The 20,663-nt window shown below is 30.6% G+C and overlaps 1 protein-coding gene across 1 annotated transcript in view; it reads left to right on the top strand.

Moving 5' to 3' along the window:
- LOC110032655 (signal peptidase complex catalytic subunit SEC11A-like) overlaps window positions 1–20,663 on the top strand; it is an 82,871-nt gene that overhangs the window by 29,711 nt on the left and 32,497 nt on the right. The window contains exon 4 of the mRNA XM_020736351.1: window positions 1,376–1,411. Within this exon, the coding sequence (XP_020592010.1) occupies window positions 1,376–1,411 (36 nt within the window). The remainder of the gene's footprint in view (window positions 1–1,375; window positions 1,412–20,663) is intronic.

Genomic DNA, 20,663 nt, shown 5'->3' with positions numbered 1-20,663 from the left:
CAAGTGCATTCGGGTATTTAGGGATTTAGGAATGTAAAAAAAAGGAAGATTTAGTTTATATAAATTAATATATATGTGTATATATATATATAAATATATATATATATATATATATATATATATAAAATCACATGCGATTCATTCACGCGCGGTGTCGTAACAAAATGGGTGTCTTCCCTAGGCAAAATCGACATTCCAGACGCACCGGCGCTGTCTGTTTTGTCGTTAGAGGTCGTTTCGATGAATTCACCGATTTGCGTGCCAATTTTCTCGTGTCAAAAGTATGGCAATATGGGTGTCATTTCCTACCAAAATGGGTATCTCGGACGCGTTGGCGCAGTCCCATTTGTCGTCGGAGGTCATCCGGAGAAGTTCGCATTTTCACCCGTTCTTTGGGCTTAATTGAAGTCCGATTTCGCGCAATTTCGTGAACTTCGTGTACTTTGTGTGTGTACGTGACGAAAAAGGTCGTGACGATGTCTTCCTAAGGCTTGAAGTCCTATTTGGAACATTTTCCTTGAATCTACGCAACATAGCCCATAACCGCTCGTTCATAAGACGATGGTCTTGTGCCAAGATGCTAGACATCAAAGGAATAGGAATTGGCTGGAATTTCTAGAAGGGTGAGTCTCAATTCTAGTTTTCTAAGATGGTCCATAGGAATTTCTAGAGCTAGAACCTAGGCTCTAAGGAGGAGAAGAAAAGACCTCACAAAAATGAGGTCAACATGCGTATAACTTTTTCCGAAGTTTGTAAATTTTTTTTATCCTTTTTATTTATTTTATTGCGAGCAAAAATAGCTATTCTCTTGTAATCATTATGCTTATTAAGTTTCTACTTTTTGCATTCAAAATCATCATATTTCATGTGACAAATTAATTTTAATTTTAAAATGTTAACTTTTACCCTATTTTTACCATTATTAGTTTCAGTTGTGATTCAAAATTCCCGTTGATTTGCTAACCAACCCTAATCTACTTCTCACCACAATTAGCGCACTACTTATGGATGATGTCATGTAGCCAATTTTTGCCTATTACTAGCAAAATTTGAGTTATGTTATATCATTTGAATCCCCTTTAAATGGATAATAAAAAATTGTGTAGGGGCCTTGATATTAACTTGGATAATTATATTTTTCTGGTCCCTTTTTATGAAAGCCATAAAATAGTACTTTCAAGTTGATGTTTTACAGAGATTTTCACTCTTCTAATGCTTATAGTTGCCAAAACACTATTGCTTCATGTTGTACATTTCTTGAAACTCATAGGTACCAGGGGCACTAAATTTTCTCACTTATATTTGCTTAATTTAGGTACAGCATATGTGCTGCTTTTAGAAAACTATATTGTGGTTTATTGTTTACTATTTGCAGGGACGAACTATTCCAATTGTCCATCGTGTGGTTGAGGTAATCTTTCTTTTTCCCGTTATTCTTTCATCCATTAAAGTCACAGGCACCCATGCTTTGTTTCAGTAACCATAATATCAAACCTGTGAGGCCAGGGATTTCATTGTTTGCTCAATTACCTATCTGTTTTGTACGTGGGACAGTTTGGATTAGTTGTATAATGATTTGTAACGGTGTGGATGTAAGGATGAGCATATCAAAATGTTGGTATTCAAACTCAAGTCAAGTTTTATTTATTTATTTATTTTTTAATTTTTTTTTATTTGGTTGTCTTGAGTTCAATAGATTTAAAGAAAGACACATATTTCAGATATTTGAAAGTCTCTTAGCCCAACCAATTCTAACTAACCATGTGACAGTTTAGTGTGATGGTACATCACTTGGTATCATTGCCCATCCTTAATTATTATTTTCTTAGTGGAGTTAATTGATATTATTGGGATATTCAATGGAATTGCATCTTGATCATACAAATTCTAGCTTTCGAAGTTTATCTTACGTAAGACCAACGGAGCAACTTCGTTGATCACATATTCTATGAATTATTTTGTGAAAGCAGAGCATTGCTTGCGCAGATGGTCTATCTTTTGTTTAACAAACATTCTTTTGGATCCTTGATATTGTCTTCATATATAACGGTTGATTTGGCTTTTGATCAGATGCGATATGATTTTGTCCATCTTAATCACTGCTTGCTTTCTACCATTGTGTCCAATTTAGAGGTGTTTATCTCCTAAATTACTTAAATTGCTTGCAATCTTATCACAATGAGGCAACACTTATTAGAAATGCATGTTCTCTATCTTTCTTTAAGTATTTTTCTTATCATTCTTATGTTTTGAGAGATTTCTTGTTAGTCTCTGTTTTCTCATTTCCTGGAATTATTGTTCCTCTCAATTACCTTTGTTTTGTTTTAGGCATGGATGTTTTTGGGGAAGGAGTCATTGATCAGATTTAATCTAAGCTTGTTGACTAGAATTAAACGTTGTTAGAGTTTGAAAATCATCAAGAGATATATCCTAAGTAATGACTAGAATTTTTTCATATACTTGTTAAGAGATTTATCCTTATTAATGGATTGAAATTTTGTCAATTAATTTTTAAGAGGTAGACTTTGAGCAGTGGCTTGTCTTTGAAATCCTGTCATATCAATTGGAATAGAGTTACATGAATAATATCAAAGTCAACACATCCAAATATGTTGTCTTTTAACAAATAATAAAATCATGAGGAAATTCTCACTAAATTAAAACTTTATATGTCTGATAATAAGGCAAATGACCTTTTAACACAAAACAAAAGAAATCCAACATCACATTGATAACATTGTAAGATAAACATAAAGTTCTCTGACAACAGGATTTCGAAATAATGCCATGTACTGCAACTGAGTTTGAGAAACATTAACTTCAATAGAACTTTGTGAGGCAAGAGTTGATGCAGGTCTTCCTCATGTGCCAACTACAAAATTTTGATTTCCGTACATCTCAAATAATGAACCTCCCATGGATTATTATCTTATAAAATTTTGTAGTGTGCAACAAGCAGTAACAATATAACTTTGTATGTATAAATCATAGGGAGATATTCTATTAAGGATTGAAAACCTTGCTTTTAAAACTCCAAAACATCGCTCAATAACATCTCAAAAAGAAGAAGCCTATAATTAAAGATTTCTTGTTTTTGAAATTGAGCGGCCTCATGATAATCACACAAATGATATCATGTTCCTCTGTATAGTGTTAAGAATCCTGACATATTAGCATATTCTAAATCAACGAAATAATATTTTCGCTTTTTTGAAAGGACATGTATACATAATTCACTATAAATATCATTTAATAATTAGATAACTTGATAAAAATAAAATAAAATTGACATACCTTATGGTGGCATCGAAAAATTTAATTGAAAATTTGAAATACATTCTAGAAACAATATTGCATATTCGTTGTTCCCTCACGACCGAACAATATGTATGTAAATATCATGTCGAAGCCACATGCACTCATTACATTTTGGGTTGATTCTTTATGTTTTTCTCGATACGGAATTTGATCTTCCTTAGGTACATTTGCAATAATATGTGTTCCTGCACTTATACAATCCTATTCAAAAAAACAGAAATTAATTTTCATAATTCAAATAAACAATTAAATTGAACTTTTAAAATTAAACATACCTTAAAAAAAGGATAGTACTTTGAATTATACTGGATCTTAGGAGGAATCACCTCAAATGATGGTGGAATAATAATTTCTGTTTCCAAGTGACAAATTGTTTTCAAAGTTTTTTTGAAATGTCGTGAGATTGTCTCCATTAAAATACTAAAATCATTTAACAACCACTTTTAAGCATTCATTATGCGATAAAATAGACATAAAAATTGGAAGTTGTTTCTCCATAGCTGGTCATTTTGAGTCCATAAAACTTTTACGCTTCATCAAGGCAGATAAATTAATAAAAACTTAAGGTTACATTCTATAACTTTCAAAATATTTAGCTTGATATTCTCGCATTATTTCAATTAGATATTCGTGACCTTGAAGAGTAGAAGTTTGACATGGTTTTTTTGTTAAATAATGTTTATTATAATCATCAACACAAGTAAAAGTGATTGCTAGTTCAAGTTCTTCAACACCACTTTCAAAATCTGAAATTGGGTTCATATATTGTTCGCCTAAAATAAGAATTTTTAAACAATGTAAATCAAATAAAATAATAATTGGAGAAATAAACTCTGTCATGACCCGACACGGGGCTTGGAATTAACCAAGAGGAGAACAAACAGTGAAAATAAATTCTCTGTTTTTTTATTTCTGTCACAAACAATTAAATATTCAATTATTCACGAATGAGCCATTAAAGAAAATAAATTTAGTTAATAATTAGAAATTTGTACCTTTTTTATTGTTATTCTCACCTCTTGTACCCAATTGATCCTCTTCTATTCATTTTTATCAAAAGTTTAAACTTGAAAAAAAAATCAAAACCATAATGAGTTACTAAAAATAACTCAGGAGTAATCACACTTCCAAACTACAATAATCTAAGAAAAAAAATCAATATGCATGCTGGTCTTTTATATTCTATAAAAAATCTTTTATTTTGCCAATCTTTCATATGAAATCTTTGAATATACCAATGCACAGATCGATGACCTTTTCTGAATGAAAATACTATAAATTTTTACATGCATTAATTTTTAACTTTACTTTTACTTTATACTCTTTATATACGCATTGTCTGCTTTGAGGATTACCATCAAAACAACTTAACACATCCTTGACTGATATTGCCCCCATTTGCTTCTGTCAGCACAACGATTAGCGATCTACACATCGCAATTGTCTAGGTTGGAAAGACACTTACCAATTCTTGTCTGATATTATCCCTTCGACACATCGATCAGCAATCAATAAATCACAATTGTCTGGGGTGATAAGCTCTGTCTACTGTCCCTTGATTGATATTATCTTGTCGGCACAGCGGTTAGTGAAATAACTATTAAAATTATTTGGGGTAGTAGAAATACTACGACACGGATACACTGATGTCCACTGTCTGTACCATTAGAGGATGAACTCCTCTGAACATGCACATTCAAGCATTCATATATAAATTATTTCATTCTTTCATATCATGAATTCTTTTCTATGAAACATTTGCCTCTATTTACTGATGAATAATGCAAACTTACAATGTTTCTAAGTCATGAAATCAACTAATATATGCACATTTACTAAAATTTTAGAGGTTTAATAGTAATGTGATGTATATATATATATATATATATATATATGATCATGCGATAAGTTAATATGTATATCTCTACTAAAGTCATGCATTGTTCTTATATCAATATACTAAATTGTTATGCCACTATATTTAACATGCACATCTATCCTGTCTAACAATATTATTGAACTAGGGAGCACACGAAATGAAACATACAATTTTAAATGTAAATATTTAGTGAAATCTAAAAATATAATTACTCACTTCAAGCTTTCACCGTTCTACTTCTGTCGTTTCTCCAATTTAATAATTTGAATTGCCAAAATCTAACATCATTCAGTAAAATTTACTGCTCACATGTATAAATGTCAATGAAAAGCTATTTTCAAACTTAATTAGGAAGCACTAACCCTATTAATGTTGACATATCTTGTTTTCAGATCAGAATATTTTCCACCTCAAATTTCTGACATTATTAATCAATAAAATTTATTTGAATAATTAAATTAATATTTATTTGATTATTATTAATATTCAATTCAAACACTTAACCTTTATGATGGAATTTTTTTTCTTCCTTCAATCTCAAAGGTTTCTCGGTCTAAATATTTTTTTTTAACAAAACTTCATATTAAGATTTAATATCATTTCAATTAATTAATTATTCTAAAATTATATAACACATTAAAAGTTTTAACATTTACCTTCTCCTCCTTTTGTAAAATCAACAAGTAAAATCTTCAAATCTTAGAAAGCAAATGTTCTTCGACTTGTCACATTCTATGATCAAATAATAAAATCCGCTATAATAACTTATTACGTTACTTATTACAATTATATATTAATTATACGATAATCATAACATAATTACTGTGTAAAACAAAACTTAAAAGAAAAAATTAGCTTACCTTATATGCTTCGGTTCGACCCTTACCCACTTCTTGAGCTTCCTTTCTTACTTTGCTCATAGTCTCACGTAACCTCTGCTTCGCTCAAGATGTCACCTGTGTGAAGTCTCTCCTCTCGACAACAATTGAAACTTCCTCTTATTCCGACAAGATGCAAGGGCCGTTGAGCTTCCCATAGGAGCTCTTCTTCTCGTACGTTACACAACACCGCAAGTTTGACTCCTCTGCACACGAGGATGACGTGACTTCCTTTTTTCCTCCTCTTTGGCTGCGGCTCAACCCAAAATTGAAATCTTCCTCTACGGCTAGTATTGCGCCAAGCATGGCTTACTCCTTGGGGCTTGGCTTATTCTTCTCTCGCAGATGAGTTGCTCGACTTTCCTCCTTTCTTCCTTGCAAGCACTGATGTCATCTCCTCCTTCCTTTGGCGTCGATAACCCACACAAGCACCCGCACAAGAGCACTTCCTTCCCCTCCACGAGACGCAAAATCCATCGATTTCCTCTCCACGGTATGTAAGCCATGCGATGCTTCTTCCTCTCCTTCCTTCTCTCTCTCTATTTTGATTCGATCATTGTCTCTCTCCCGTTTGGTTTCAAAGAAAACAAATATAAGTGCTCCTTTAATTTTCCCATAAACAGCGATTCTCTTCTAAAAGATGCTCTTATCAGTAAATCTAGAAGATAGAAAATCACAATACTCTTATTCATATCCAAGCAAAGAATAAAGTACATTTCTCTTAAAACAAATCATATGTTCATTAACAATGAATCAAAACATCCATCCCAAGCTTTTAAAATTACAAACATGCATCATAATCATAACCAAGCTAATAAAATGTTTAAAAACAACAACAACAACAACAACAATAACAAAGCCTTAATCCCACTACGTGCGTCAGCTACATGAATCCTTTTTCTCCATTGCGTCCTATTTAGTGTCATATTTTCATTTAGTTCTAGTAAATTAAGATCATTTTTAATACAATAAGCCCAAGTCTTCGTAGGTCTACCTCTGTCTTTCTTAACACTAGTTGAATCTAAAACATCTACTCTCCTAATCGGATCATCAGATAGTCGACTTTTAATGTGACCAAACCATATAAGACGACTTTCTCTAATTTTGTCTGTCACAGGAGCTACACCAACCCTATCACGAATATATTCATTCCGCATTTTGTCTCTAAGTGTAAAGCCACTCATCCACCTAATCATTCTCATCTCTTCATCTCGGCAAGACATAACTTAGTTTTATTCTTCTCTTTTAAATGTCATAAAATATTGCGAGTCTCACTACCATTTTATAAAATTTTCCTTTCAGTCTAGACAGTACTTTTCCATTGCACAATAAGCCTGAAACATTCCTCCCCTTCAACCAACGAACTTGAATTCTATAATAACATTTCATCTATATCACCATCACTTTGAACAATAGAACCGAGATATCTAAATCATTCACATCTTTTAATGATTTGATCACTCATAGTCATAACTCTGTCACTGGAGTCACTACTACTAAAATTACATTAGATGTATTCAATTTTAGTTAAACTCAAATGAAGGCCTTTAGACCTTTGTTTAGACCCCATAATTCAAATTTTTCCTGAGCTCTTTCTCTAGTCTTATCCACTAGAAGGATATCATCAGCGAAAAAATACACCAAGGTGCATCCTCTTGTAAATGTCCGGTAAGATCATCCATAACTAAAGCAAAAAGATATGGGCTTAAAGTCGGTCACTGCTGAAATCCAACTGAAATAAGAAAATATTTGGTCAATCCTTCTATTCGAACACAAGTAACAACTATAGTATACATTTCTTTAATGACTTGAATATAAGTCACATGAACACCTTTCTTCTCTAGAACTCTCCAAAGGATATCTTTTGGAACCTTATCTTAAGCTTTTTCTAAATCAGTAAAAATCGTATGTAGATCCACCTTGTTTTCTCTGCACTTCTCCATCAAACCTCTCAATAAATGTATAACTTTCATAATGGACCTGCCCGACATATATCCAAACTGATTATGAGAAATCTTTGTAATTTGTTTTAAACTATGCTTTGTTACCCTCTCCAATAATTTTAAAGTATGACACATCAACTTAATTTCTCTTTAATACACACTCTGGTGCATCCCTTTTATTCTTAAAAATGGGGACCAAAATACTCTTCCTCTACTCCTTAGGCATCTTTTTAGTTTTTAAAATAATATTAAAGAGTTTAGTAAGTCCAGAAACTCCCAAATCTCTCAAATATTTCCACACTTAAATTGGGATATCATCAGGTCCTACAGAATTTTCACCCTTGGTTTTCTTTAAAGCCTCAACTTTTTTTTTTGCTAATGCGACGGTAAAAATGAAACGTTTTATTATTATTCACGATATTAAAATCATTAAGGTCGATCATATTTTCAGAAATTTCATTAAAAAGTTTATCAAAGTAACTCACCCACCTATGTTGAATATTTTTTTCTAAGAAAAATATTTTTTGATTTTCATCTTTAATATACTTTACTTGAGTTAAATCTTTACTTTTCTTTTCTCTTTGTTTGGCTAGTTTATACATATATTTTTCACCCTCTTTAGTATCTAATCTATTATAAAGATCATTAAAAGTAGAATTTTTAGCGTCACAGATTGTTCTTTTAGACTTCCTGCGGGCCGTTTGATATATTTAACAGTTCTCTAAGTTTTTACATTTAAACTAATTTTTATAACATAACTTCTTATATTTTATTTTTTCTTGCACAACATTATTCCACCATCAACTATTTTTATTTGTAAATACATTTTTTTTATTCTCCAAGCACATCTTTTGCTACTTGTTTAATAGTGTTTGTTACTTTATCCCACATCACATTTGCTTCTTCGTGAATATCCCAAATTTTGAAATCTTGAATTTAACTCATAAAAATAATTTTATTTGTCTTTTAAGTTTCTCCATCTAATTCTGCAATGATGAGTCCTAGTATTTTTTATTTTACAACTCTTAATCTTAAAATCTAAAACTAATAAACGATGTTGGGTACTTAAATTTTCATTTGGAATGACCTTACAATCTTTACAATCGTGACGATCTCTTCTTCTCATAAAAAAATAATCAATTTATGTTTTATTAGATTCACTCTTATAAGTAATAAGATGTTCATCTCTTTTCTTAAATAAAGTTTTAGTAATAATAAAATCATACGCTAAAGCAAAATCTAAAATAGCTCTACCTTCTTCATTAGTTACTCCAAAACCGCAGTGACCATGAATATTTCTGAAATCTTCTACCACTCTACCGAAATGTCTATTGAAATTTTCTCCAATAAAAATTTTTTCTTCAAGAGGTATCATTTGTATTAAGTCTTCTAAGTCATTCTAAAATTTATATTTAAACCTTGTATCTAAACCTACTTGAGGAGCATAAACACTTATAATATTAAAAATTTTAGTATAAATGATAATCTTAAGGGCTATGATTCTATCTCCAACTCTATTAATTTTCACAACATTATCTTTCAAACACTTATTTATAATTACACCTACACAATTTCTAGTGCGACTCTTACCAGAATACCAAAGTTTAAAACCTAAATTATCAATCTCCTTAGCCTTTTCTCCAACCCACTTAGTTTCTTGAATACATAAGATATTAATTTTCCTATGAATCATAATATCAACTAATTCCATTAATTTACCATTGAGAGTACCTATATTCCAAGATTCTATCCTAATATTAGTTTCATTAGTTTCATGGACTAACTTCTTTACTCGCATTCGCCCGTAATGTGGTAACCCTTGCTTATTTAACACTACACCCGGACGCCGGTGTAGCGGCCCTTGCACACTTTTCACTGCATTCAGGCTATAGAGCGCATCGCTTCCAGGGGACGCCCTAGCACTTACACAATGATCTAAAGAATTCATGTCATGATTTTTTTTCGACAAGTTTTACGCTGGCTGTTGACTACCTAAAACAACCCTCCACTTTTCGCATCCGGGCTTGAAACCGGCAACAACAGTGTTCGACAAAAGAAAAAAATGAAATTGAAAGCAAGCAAACATGACACATTTAACATACAAACACATAAGAAAAAGGCAGCTCATAGGGCTCATCGTGATGAGTAAATCATTTCAGATTAAGAATCCAGTCTTTCTTTCTGCTATTAGACATTTGAAGAAACATCTTCATCTATATTGCATCTTCTTGGAACTTCTGTAAAGCTTTTTAATAGGTAATGTCATCTAGATCTTCTATTAAATTGAGAAACTTCAAATATTCAACCAACAAAGATTCAGAGCTTTCATTAGAAGATCCAGTTGAGGTGCATAATTTATTTTCTATCATATCAGTCATTCTTTTTGAGCTCTCACTTAAAACTTGAAGTGTGGAGGCAATCACATATGAAATTGTTGTCTTCTTTGCACATTTAACATGTAATTTTTCTTTTTTTCTTCTCCTTACATAATGATTCCCCTACAGGTTTTGTATGATTCCCCTACAGGTTTTGTTTCACTTTCTCCAATGTCATCTTCTTCCTCAGTGTCTGAAGTGATTCTCATAGAAGGATGTTGCAGAGTTCCCACGTGTCACCATAAATACGACAAAAAGACTCGTGCATTGGGCTTTTTTTTTTTGGAATATTTTTGTACTTTTATTATCATATAAATTAGTAAATAAACTTTCTGATTAATAAAAATATGTAAATAATAAAATATAAATTTTTGATTAAATATAATAAATACATTATATGACATGGCTCATACATATTTAGATGTAATCACTTGACTTGTGGTTGCGTTATAACCAATTCCAGTCTCTTTCAATAAGTTTGAAAATTCTATCCAACAAATTCTAAGCATATTGAACTTTTTTTTCAATTGTTCTTTGTTTATATTTTCTTTTTTGTAGATGATTCAAGTCCTTACAAAATGCGTTACCTTGCACTGGGCTGAAAGTAGTTGTTTGTCTATTTCTATTAATGACTTCAATCTCCATAAGTTGAATGAAGATTTGTTTATTTCTATCTGATCATACTACATCTCTAGTGATTTCAATTATATCACTGTTATCCATAGTTCAACTTGATATATGAGAAAGAAATGTCAATGCACATTCAATCATTCCAACCCATTATCTGTGTAGCAAATTTTTCCTATCAACTAACACCCAAAAATTATAGGTAATACTAAAGTATAAGCAATCCCTAATATCAAGCTATAGATAAAACCAAAGAATTACATAGATTCCACTTGAGACCTTGCTACTTATAAAACTATTATCATCCACATGAAACAAATACATTCATAGCCATGAAACTATTACGTAGATAGCACTTGAAACTTTTTTACATACTAAATTTGCTTCATTTAAAAAGAACTATTTCATATACATAGCACACAATTCTAATGCATTTATATATATGATTAGTAGGGCAGTAAAATCCATCAAATTTGAGGCAAAATGTAATAGAAATTAGATTTAAGATTCTGAAGTATAAAAGGCTGTCGTTTTGACTCTTTGGCTTGATGCAGAAAAAAAAAAGGGGGAAATTGGAGGCTGATATTGCTGTGTTAAATTTTCAACATAACCATCTACAATTTCTCTACCACTGATGCATGGGTGATATGGATACCTATGGATTCAAATTCGAATCATTTCATGATTCATCTATCTCATTGCTGCAGATGGTAAAAGCTATTCATAATGACAAGAAGAGTTGGAAGCGAAGTATAATGTAAACCATACAGTTAATTTTATGTAATGATTTCCTAATTGGATTATATAATCATTATATATGCTCAGATATGAGAACTTCTTTGCAACCTGAGCAATAAAATCAAGGTCAAACAAAAATGTGAAAACTTAGTGCTAGAACCCAAGAATTGTAAATATAACTGTTTTTTAAACTTTACTGTCCAACTGTATATTCCTATTTTGGAAATTCTAATCCCGGGTCTGATCGTGACAAAAGAGGTATCAGAGACGGGTTTCAATCCTGTGACCTTTGGGTTTATTTGACACAAGTTTTGTACTTAGGTTTGAATTTAATTAATAAGAAATGGTTAAGGCAATGGAGGAAAATTCAATCGAAATTTTATGAATCAGTGATTTCATGTACGCTAATGAATTTAGTTTGCCAACATCGAATTTCTCAACGCCATCGTATGTAGGAGCATGATTAGTAACCATGGTTAAGTGTGTTTGTCAAATATATGCTTCCAAGTTTAGCATCGACTCATTCACTGTTTGGGAGCTTGCTGCATCATTTTCACCATGCAGTTTAGAGGCACACAGCATTGGCCTCCTGTACTTCAAATGTACTAGACACGATTGATAAAAACTTTAACACATGGACATGGCCATCATTTATTTAGGAGTTTCAATTTGACTTGAAGGACATTCTAAGAAGATGAGACTTTTTTTTTTTGGGTGCAATTTTAATTAGTGGGCTAACAACAGAACCAACCCAAGCTTAGTTTAGGGCATATATTTATTGAAAGACCCAAGAATTAACCTGCTTTACGGGGCTTGATTGCTTTGAACCATCCCAAGCTAACTGTTTCTCTGTTTACATCTATTCCATGATTCTATAAGTGAGGCTTTTAACATGGACGATGTGGAAATCTTAGCGTTGGCTGCTCCAGATTACACTATAGGTAAGGTGGCCCGATTATTTGCAATTGGCTTATTTCTTTTGTTATATAAAGCGTAGACCTTAACTCTAAATGACATTTTTTCTAAGCCAAACATAAATAGTCAATTGTTTTACATGCTAGTATTAGGTGAATATTTTTAACATCAAATATATTTTTTGAGATGTATTGCATTGGTTAAATTTCATCTTCTTTCTCTTTCCAAATCTTTAAGGAAATAAAGGATGAATTTTATAGTTTTGTATCATTTTACATCATCTTATTTATTTTTTCTGTTAAGCTGTTCTTCAGGTCAAATAAGTATTCATTAACCATTTTTATTCCTTTCTTACTTGATGGCTGCAAACTTAGTCTATAACCAATAACCAAAATGAAGTCATGATTATGCCAACATGTCAATGTAACCGAACAATTGCATCAACCTGTTCTTAATGATAGTCTGTAATCTACCTACAATTTGTAGCTTGCTACAACGGCTACCCATAAGAAAACTACTCCATGTCTATAGTGATGATTAACATAGGGAGGAGAAACTTAGTGCTAGAACAAATATTAATGTCATAGCAATAGCCTATAAAACCAAGCCGGACCAACGATCAATAGCATGTTTCTTTGGTTTAGCTGAGCTGAAATCACAGGCTTCAATTCATTTGCTTTTCCTTAGGTTCTTTAGGCTCTATTATAAAGTTTTTTTTTTTTTGCTGTTGTTTTGGTCTTTTTTTGTCCTTTTCTCTTTAGTGGCTAAGAAAATGGTGGTGGCATTTGAATTTCCTTTGAATAGAGGCCATAAAGATTAGATGTACCGATGAAATTAGAACCACTCAACAACTATACAGGCAAATTTGATATCAAATTGAGACTCAATATCAAACTTTTGATTATATGTTGGTGTAGACTTAAAGGGATTTACTCTCTGTATTTGGACCATGAATCGAGGGAAGGTGTTACATCTATCCAAAACAAGGATTTATAACATAAGGGAAGTCTCAAAACTTTGCTCAACCAAAGATTGATGATGACTAGTGGTCTTTACTTTAATTGAACGAAAGATTGATGGCTCTTTGATTGCCTACTTGTTTTCTTTTGGGTTATTTCAAGAAGTTAACTATTTTTCTTCTCTTTTTTATATTAGTAGTAGAGAGAAAGATGATGACATTTTCCTTCCATGAATTACCAAAGAGATGAGGTGTTTTGAAGTCTGGAACAACTGCATGGCTATGATGAAAATCATTTGATAGTGATTTGCCAGTAATTTTCAAACTATTTATTATGCATAGTCATTGTTGTTAAAATAATCACTCCGTTTGTGGAATAAAGATCAACAATGGAGGAGAGAGATTTGGCGTCAGATGAAAGATCAAAATGATAGAGTGGTGGTCTTCATAATCTAGTTGGACCAAAGATCAACAAAGAAACTTTCTCGATTTAGTTGGAACAAAGATGGACTTATCATTTATGTTTGTGTGGGAGGGAGTTGCTAAGAGTGAGGAAAATAATGGAATTATACCCATGTTTGTGTTAAAAGGAGTTGTCGAGTATGATGACTTTGTGGGTTGAGCGCCATGACGTTCATGTATATCTTTTCCTTGTTTATTGTTTTCTTCATCTTGTAGGCTTTGCTTGTTTGTTTGAGCTTAATGTGAGAGAAGAAATGATTACATATCTTATGGGCTTTTCAATATTCTAAGAGAAACTCTTTATACATACTCCATACATGCACACATCTTTGATACATACATATGTGCATAATAGTTTATATGTATAACGATACACACACACACACACACGTGTAATTGATTGAAGCATCACTCAATTCAATCATTGTTCAAGTTGAGCTTGTTGATTTTGATTTGAACAAAAACCTACTTGTTTTCTAGCTATCTTCGATTTATTTGTCAAATTCACATTATGAATTGATGGTTATGAACCCCTACATTAACTGGAGGGAGAGTAGAGCTTCAGTGTCCATTTAGTTGGTTACATCCTTGGTTTAATCTTCAAAGTCCTCGATGTGGATCAAGTTCAATGCGATAATCCAGCAATTGACATAAAAAGTCATTGTTATTTTTTTATGATCGAATTAAATTTGTAGTTTTTATGTTCTAAAAACTCGATCACCAAATTGTGGCTTTTACTATTAAAATCCCAAGGTCATATAGAGCATTTCCCTTTTCAAAGATGTGAATTTTGTAAGATAGGATGTGGTTATTATGAACTGTCGTGCTATATTCAACAGACCATTTTCTTATATGTAATTTGGATTTGAATATTGATCTCACATGTCAGAGAGAATTCATTTAGGCCTATGAACTATGGTCTAAAATTGTTATTTGAGCAATATATTGTCACGACCCGACACATGACTTAAAATTAATCAAGATAGGTACGAAGAGTCGGACGGTGAGAATTAAATTTTCTATACTAATTTACTATTTAACAGATAAAAGAGTCACTAATCAAAATAAATTAAAATATTATATTTAATTTTGCCTCATTGTTGGTTTGCATTTTTTATAAACCTTTTTCTTTCTATCGCTTATCTTTTAATCAATTAAATTGATTTGAAAAGTTAGTTTAAAACAAATATGAGCTAAACAAGCCAGTGAATATTCATATTTCATAGCTACAACAATACAAGAAAAAAAATAATATTTATGTCAGTTAAGCTTCTTTATCAATCAATATAAATATTTAACATATCATTCAAAGAGTCTATATCAATATCATATCAATATTATTTTATATCTATACAATTGTCATAAGAGTATCGTTTAAAAAATTTTACCACTTAAAGTATTTCAATATCAATATAGTTTTTCATTTACATGTGCGGATCCTTTAATGTTCCCCCATTAGTAACATCAACATGTGACTTCATCATAGTCAATCATGCAAATACAAACATCTAATAAAAATATTACTTTCTAATTAAAAAAAATATTTATTTTTCATTTGCATAGCGGTCAAATCATTCAATACTGGTGTGCACACATCATTTCTACATTATGAACAATGATCTAATAGAATTCAAAATCATGAGTTTTCAGTAATTTCAATATAACTAATGATAGTACCAATAAATGCATTTGGTCTAAAAGAAACAAAATATCATAAAGAAACAAAATATCATAGAAACAAAATATCATCATACTATAAAAACATGAGTATTATTGAAAATCAATTAGGAGAGAAAATTGACGATGAAAGAAGTAATGTTGAATATGAGAAATAAAATACAAAATCATAGGACTGCTATTAGAAATATTGAAAATCAATTAGGACATATTGCTTCTGCACTTAGTAACAGACCTTCAGGAAATCTTTCGAGTACTGTGGAAGTTAATCCAAAAGATCAAAATATGAAGCAAATTAAAGCTATTCAATTACGAAGTGAAAAAGAAGTTGAAACAAAAATCCAAAGAGAAACTGAAGTTGATGATGAGAAAGAAGAGATTAGAAGTGACTACAATGAAAATGAACAAATACAAGTTTTCTTAGAAAAACCATTACCTCTGTTTTGTCAACGACTGAAGCAGTAAAATAAAGACAAACAATTTACAAAATTTTTGGAAATCCTTAAAAAGTTAACGATAAACATTCATTTAATTGAGACTTTGGAACAAATGTCAAGTTATATGAAATTTATGAAAGATATATTAAATAAGAAAAGGAAGTTTGTTGATCATGAGACTGTTGCACTCAGTGAAGACTGTAGCGCTATTATTCAGAAAAAAAACTTACTGAAAAGTTAAAAAATTTAGTAGTTTTACTATACCTTGTGCAATTGGTGAAAAGTTCTTTGGAAAAACCTTATGTGATTTAGGAGCGAGTATTAATCTTATGCCTCTATCATAATCTTATGAATCTTATGCCTCTATCAATTTTTAAACATTTAGATTTATGAGAGATTTACTCTACTAATGCAACTCTTCAGTTAGCTGATCGATTAATAAATTATTCTGGAGTTATAGAAGATGTATTAGTAAAAGTAGATAAATTTATTTTTTCTGTAGACTTTATAGTATTAAATATGGAGGAAGATAAAGAGATTCCTATTATTTTTGGGCGAAAGTTTCTTGCAATAGGGAGAGTTGTGATAGATGTGCAAAAATGAGAATTAATAATAAGAGTTATTGATCAAGAAATAACATTTAATATTGCAAAATCATAAATGTTTTAGGATAATGAATGTTTTAGGATAGAAGTTACTAAGTATCTAAGTAATAATCAATTTAAGAAAAAATTGAAGAAAAATTAAGGCAAGAAGAATTTAGTGAGAATGAGAATGAAATAAAAGAAGAGAAGTTAGATTATATTCAAGACAAATTTAAAACTTTAGATTTGTTGAAAAATGATAATAAAAATTTTATTCCTTCAAGTATTTAACCACATGAACTTGAACTGAAAGTATTACCTGCCCATTTAAAATATGTGTTTTTAGGAGATTCATCTACATGGTCTGTTATTGTATCTTCTGAGTTAACTGAAATCAAGAACAAAAATTAATAAAAATACTGAAAAGATATAAAAAGACTTTTGGATGGACTTTAGCAGATATTAAATGAATTAATTCTTCAATTTGTATGCACAGAATTCTATTAGTTGATCAATACGAACCTAAAACTGATCATCAGAGGAGATTAAACTCAAAAATGAAGAAGTTGTTAAAAAAAAATCTTAAAATGATTAGATGCTAGAATTATATATCTTATTTCAGACAGTGCTTGAGTGTGTCAAATTCACTGTGTTCCAAAAAAAGGAGTGATAGTTGAAGTAAATGAGAAAAATGAATTAATTCCAATAAGACAAGTTATTGGTTGGCGGATTTGTATAGACTATAGAAAATTAAATAAGGCCATAAGGAAAGATCACTTTCTTTTATCCTTTCTAAACCAAATGTTGTATAGATTGGTTGGAAATAAATATTATTGCTTTTTAGATGGATATATAGGGTATCACCAAATTCCAATTGCTCAAGAAGATTAAGACAAAACATCGTTTATAAGACCATATGAAACATTTGCTTTTAGTAGAATAACTTTTGACTTTTCGTAGAATGACTTTTGGACTAAGTAATGCACCTGCGGCATTTCAAAGATATATGCTGTCAATATTTAGCAATTTGATTGACCATGAAATGTAAGTATTTATGGATGATTTCTCTGTATTCGAGACTTCATTTAAATAATTTGGAAAAAGTTATGGAATTATGTGAAAAAGTCAACCTAATACTAAATTGGGAAAAAATGACAATTTATATTTGCAGGAGGAATTATACTTGGACATAAAATTTCTGAAAATGTCATGGAAGTAGATCCTGCAAAAATTCAAGTTATTAAAAAATTACCACCTCCTACTATTGTTAGAGGGGTAAGAAGTTTTCTAGGACATGTTGGTTTCTACAGGCGTTATATAAAAAAATTTTAAAAAATAATCAAACCATTATGCCGACTTTTAGAAAAAGATACAAAATTTGATTTTAATGAGGAATACATAAAAGCATTTGAATTTTTGAAAGAAAAATTAATCAACACTTTTAACAGTCTCATCTGATTGAGAGAAATCATTTGAAATAATGTGCGATGCTAGTGATTATGCTATTGGAGCTATTTTAGAACAAAGACATAACAAAGTTTTTAAAGTATTTTAAAGTAATATATTTATGCTAGTAAAATTCTAAATGATGCTCAAATTAATTATATTACTACTGAAAGAGAGTTATTAGTTATGGTTTATGCTTTTTATAAATTTAGGTTTTACTTGATTGGAACAAAATGTATAGTGCATACAGATCATTCTGCTATCAAATACTTAATGTAAAAGAATGATGCTAAACCAAGATTAATTAGATAGATACTTCTATTGCAAGAGTTCGATTTTATTGTAGTTGATAGAAAGATAAATGATAATCAAATAGTTGATCATTTTTCTAGACTAGAAAAAAAATATTAACTAATTTTGCAAATAAAATTTTAAAAAATTTTCCTGATAAATAATTATATAATATTGATGAAATAAATATACCATGGTATATCGAGATATAGTAAATTATATTGTAAGTGATATTCTACCACAAGATATTAAGAATCAACAATTAAAGAAATTTATACATGATTCAAAATTTTATTTTTGGGATGACCCATATTTATATAAACAATGTAAAGATCTAATTATTAGGAGGCGTGTCTTATGAAGAAACTCAACAAATAATTGAAAGATGTCATGATTCTGAATTTGGAGGAAATTTTAGTTCAAATAGAACTATATATAAAATTTTGCAAGCTGGATTTTATTGGCCTATTCTTTTAAGAGATGTTAATGAATATATTAAAACATGCGATCGATGTCAGCGGGTATGAAATATTTTTATATGGAATGAAATGTCTCTAAATTACACATTGGAAATTGAAATTTTTGATGTGTGGGGATTAGATTTTATGGGACCAAAATTTATATATATTACTTGCTGTTAATTATATGTCCAGATGAATTGAAGTTGTTGTTGTACCTAAATGTGATGCTCGGAGTGTTTTTAAGTTTTTAAATAAAAATATTTTTACAATAGAAATGCCGAGAGTAATTATTACAGATGGAGGATTCCATTTTAGGAATAAGAGGACCGATAAATTATTTAAAAAATATGATATTATGCTTAGATTCTCTATTGCTTATCACCCTCAGACTAGCGACCTAGCAGAAATATTAAATCGTGAAATAAAACGAATTTTAGAAAAAACTGTAAATTCTTATAAATTGGATTGGTTTGCTAGATTAGATACTGCATTTGCTAGATAAATTGGATTGGTTTGCTAGATTAGATACTGCATTATAGGCATACAGAACTGCTCATAAGACTCATATTGGAATATCCCAATATAGACTTATTTTTGAAAAAACATGTCACTTATCAGTAGAATTGGAGCATAAAGTGTTTTGGGCTATTAAGGAATTTAATTTTAATCTAAAAGATGCTGGTGAGAAAAAATTATTGCAACTCAATGAACTTGAGGAGATTATAAATGAAATATATGATAATACAAAAATCTATAAAGAGGAAATGAAAATATGACATGATCGAAAGATTATTAAAAAGAAGTTTGAACCTAATAAGAAGTTTTATTATATAATACTAGATTAAGATTAATTCCAGAAAAACTGAAATTCAGATGGTTAGGACCATTTAAGGTGATTAAAGTCTTTTATTATGAAACTGTTGTTATTAAAGATCATAAATTTGGAAAGATATTTAAAGTTAATGAGCATCGATTGAAACATTATTATAAATGACACATACCACAATTTAAAGAAGTTTTGATGTTAAGTCGATGTTAGAAGTTTTGATGTTAAGTCATCCTGATTAAACAATGGTACGTTGGGCTGACGGCGTTAAACCAAGCATTTTGTGAGAGGCAACTCATATATAAATCTATATATTTATATATTATTATTTTGTTTAATAAGTGTTTTTAGGAAATAATAATATTTTTGAGTCCTACACAATTTTATATATCATAAATTAAAACAAATATTGGTATTGGAGAAAAATTTGGAATCGAATTGAACAAAAAAATAAAAAACGTGATTTTGGCATCTGGCACCGACGGCGCCAGCCTATATAGATCATGGCGCCGAAAACGCCATCGGGAACGCCGATGGCGTCCCGAGCAGTTTTGCGCGTTCAGTGCGAATGCGGCAGACTTTGGCAGGATTTCACTCCTAAATAACCATTGAGAGGCATTTTTAAAGGCTTAAAAACTGTCTTGGACGACTAGAAACTTTCTAATTTCGAATTCCATGACTTCTAATTCTAGAAATACTTTAAGGTATGGAGTTTTCAATAGAAGAAAGTTTATCAGTTTTGACACACAGAGATTATACGATAAAGTCATTACGAAAAAGAGACTTATCAAGGAGAGGCTTTGTCAATTATGTATGGATTGAGTAATCCAATGGATTGAGTAATCCAA

This window comes from Phalaenopsis equestris, unplaced genomic scaffold (genome assembly GCF_001263595.1).
Source record: "Phalaenopsis equestris unplaced genomic scaffold, ASM126359v1 Scaffold000996, whole genome shotgun sequence".
NCBI lineage: Eukaryota > Viridiplantae > Streptophyta > Magnoliopsida > Asparagales > Orchidaceae > Phalaenopsis > Phalaenopsis equestris.
The sequence above is the reverse complement of the archived record's forward strand: the minus strand, read 5'-3'. Positions and strand labels throughout refer to the sequence as shown.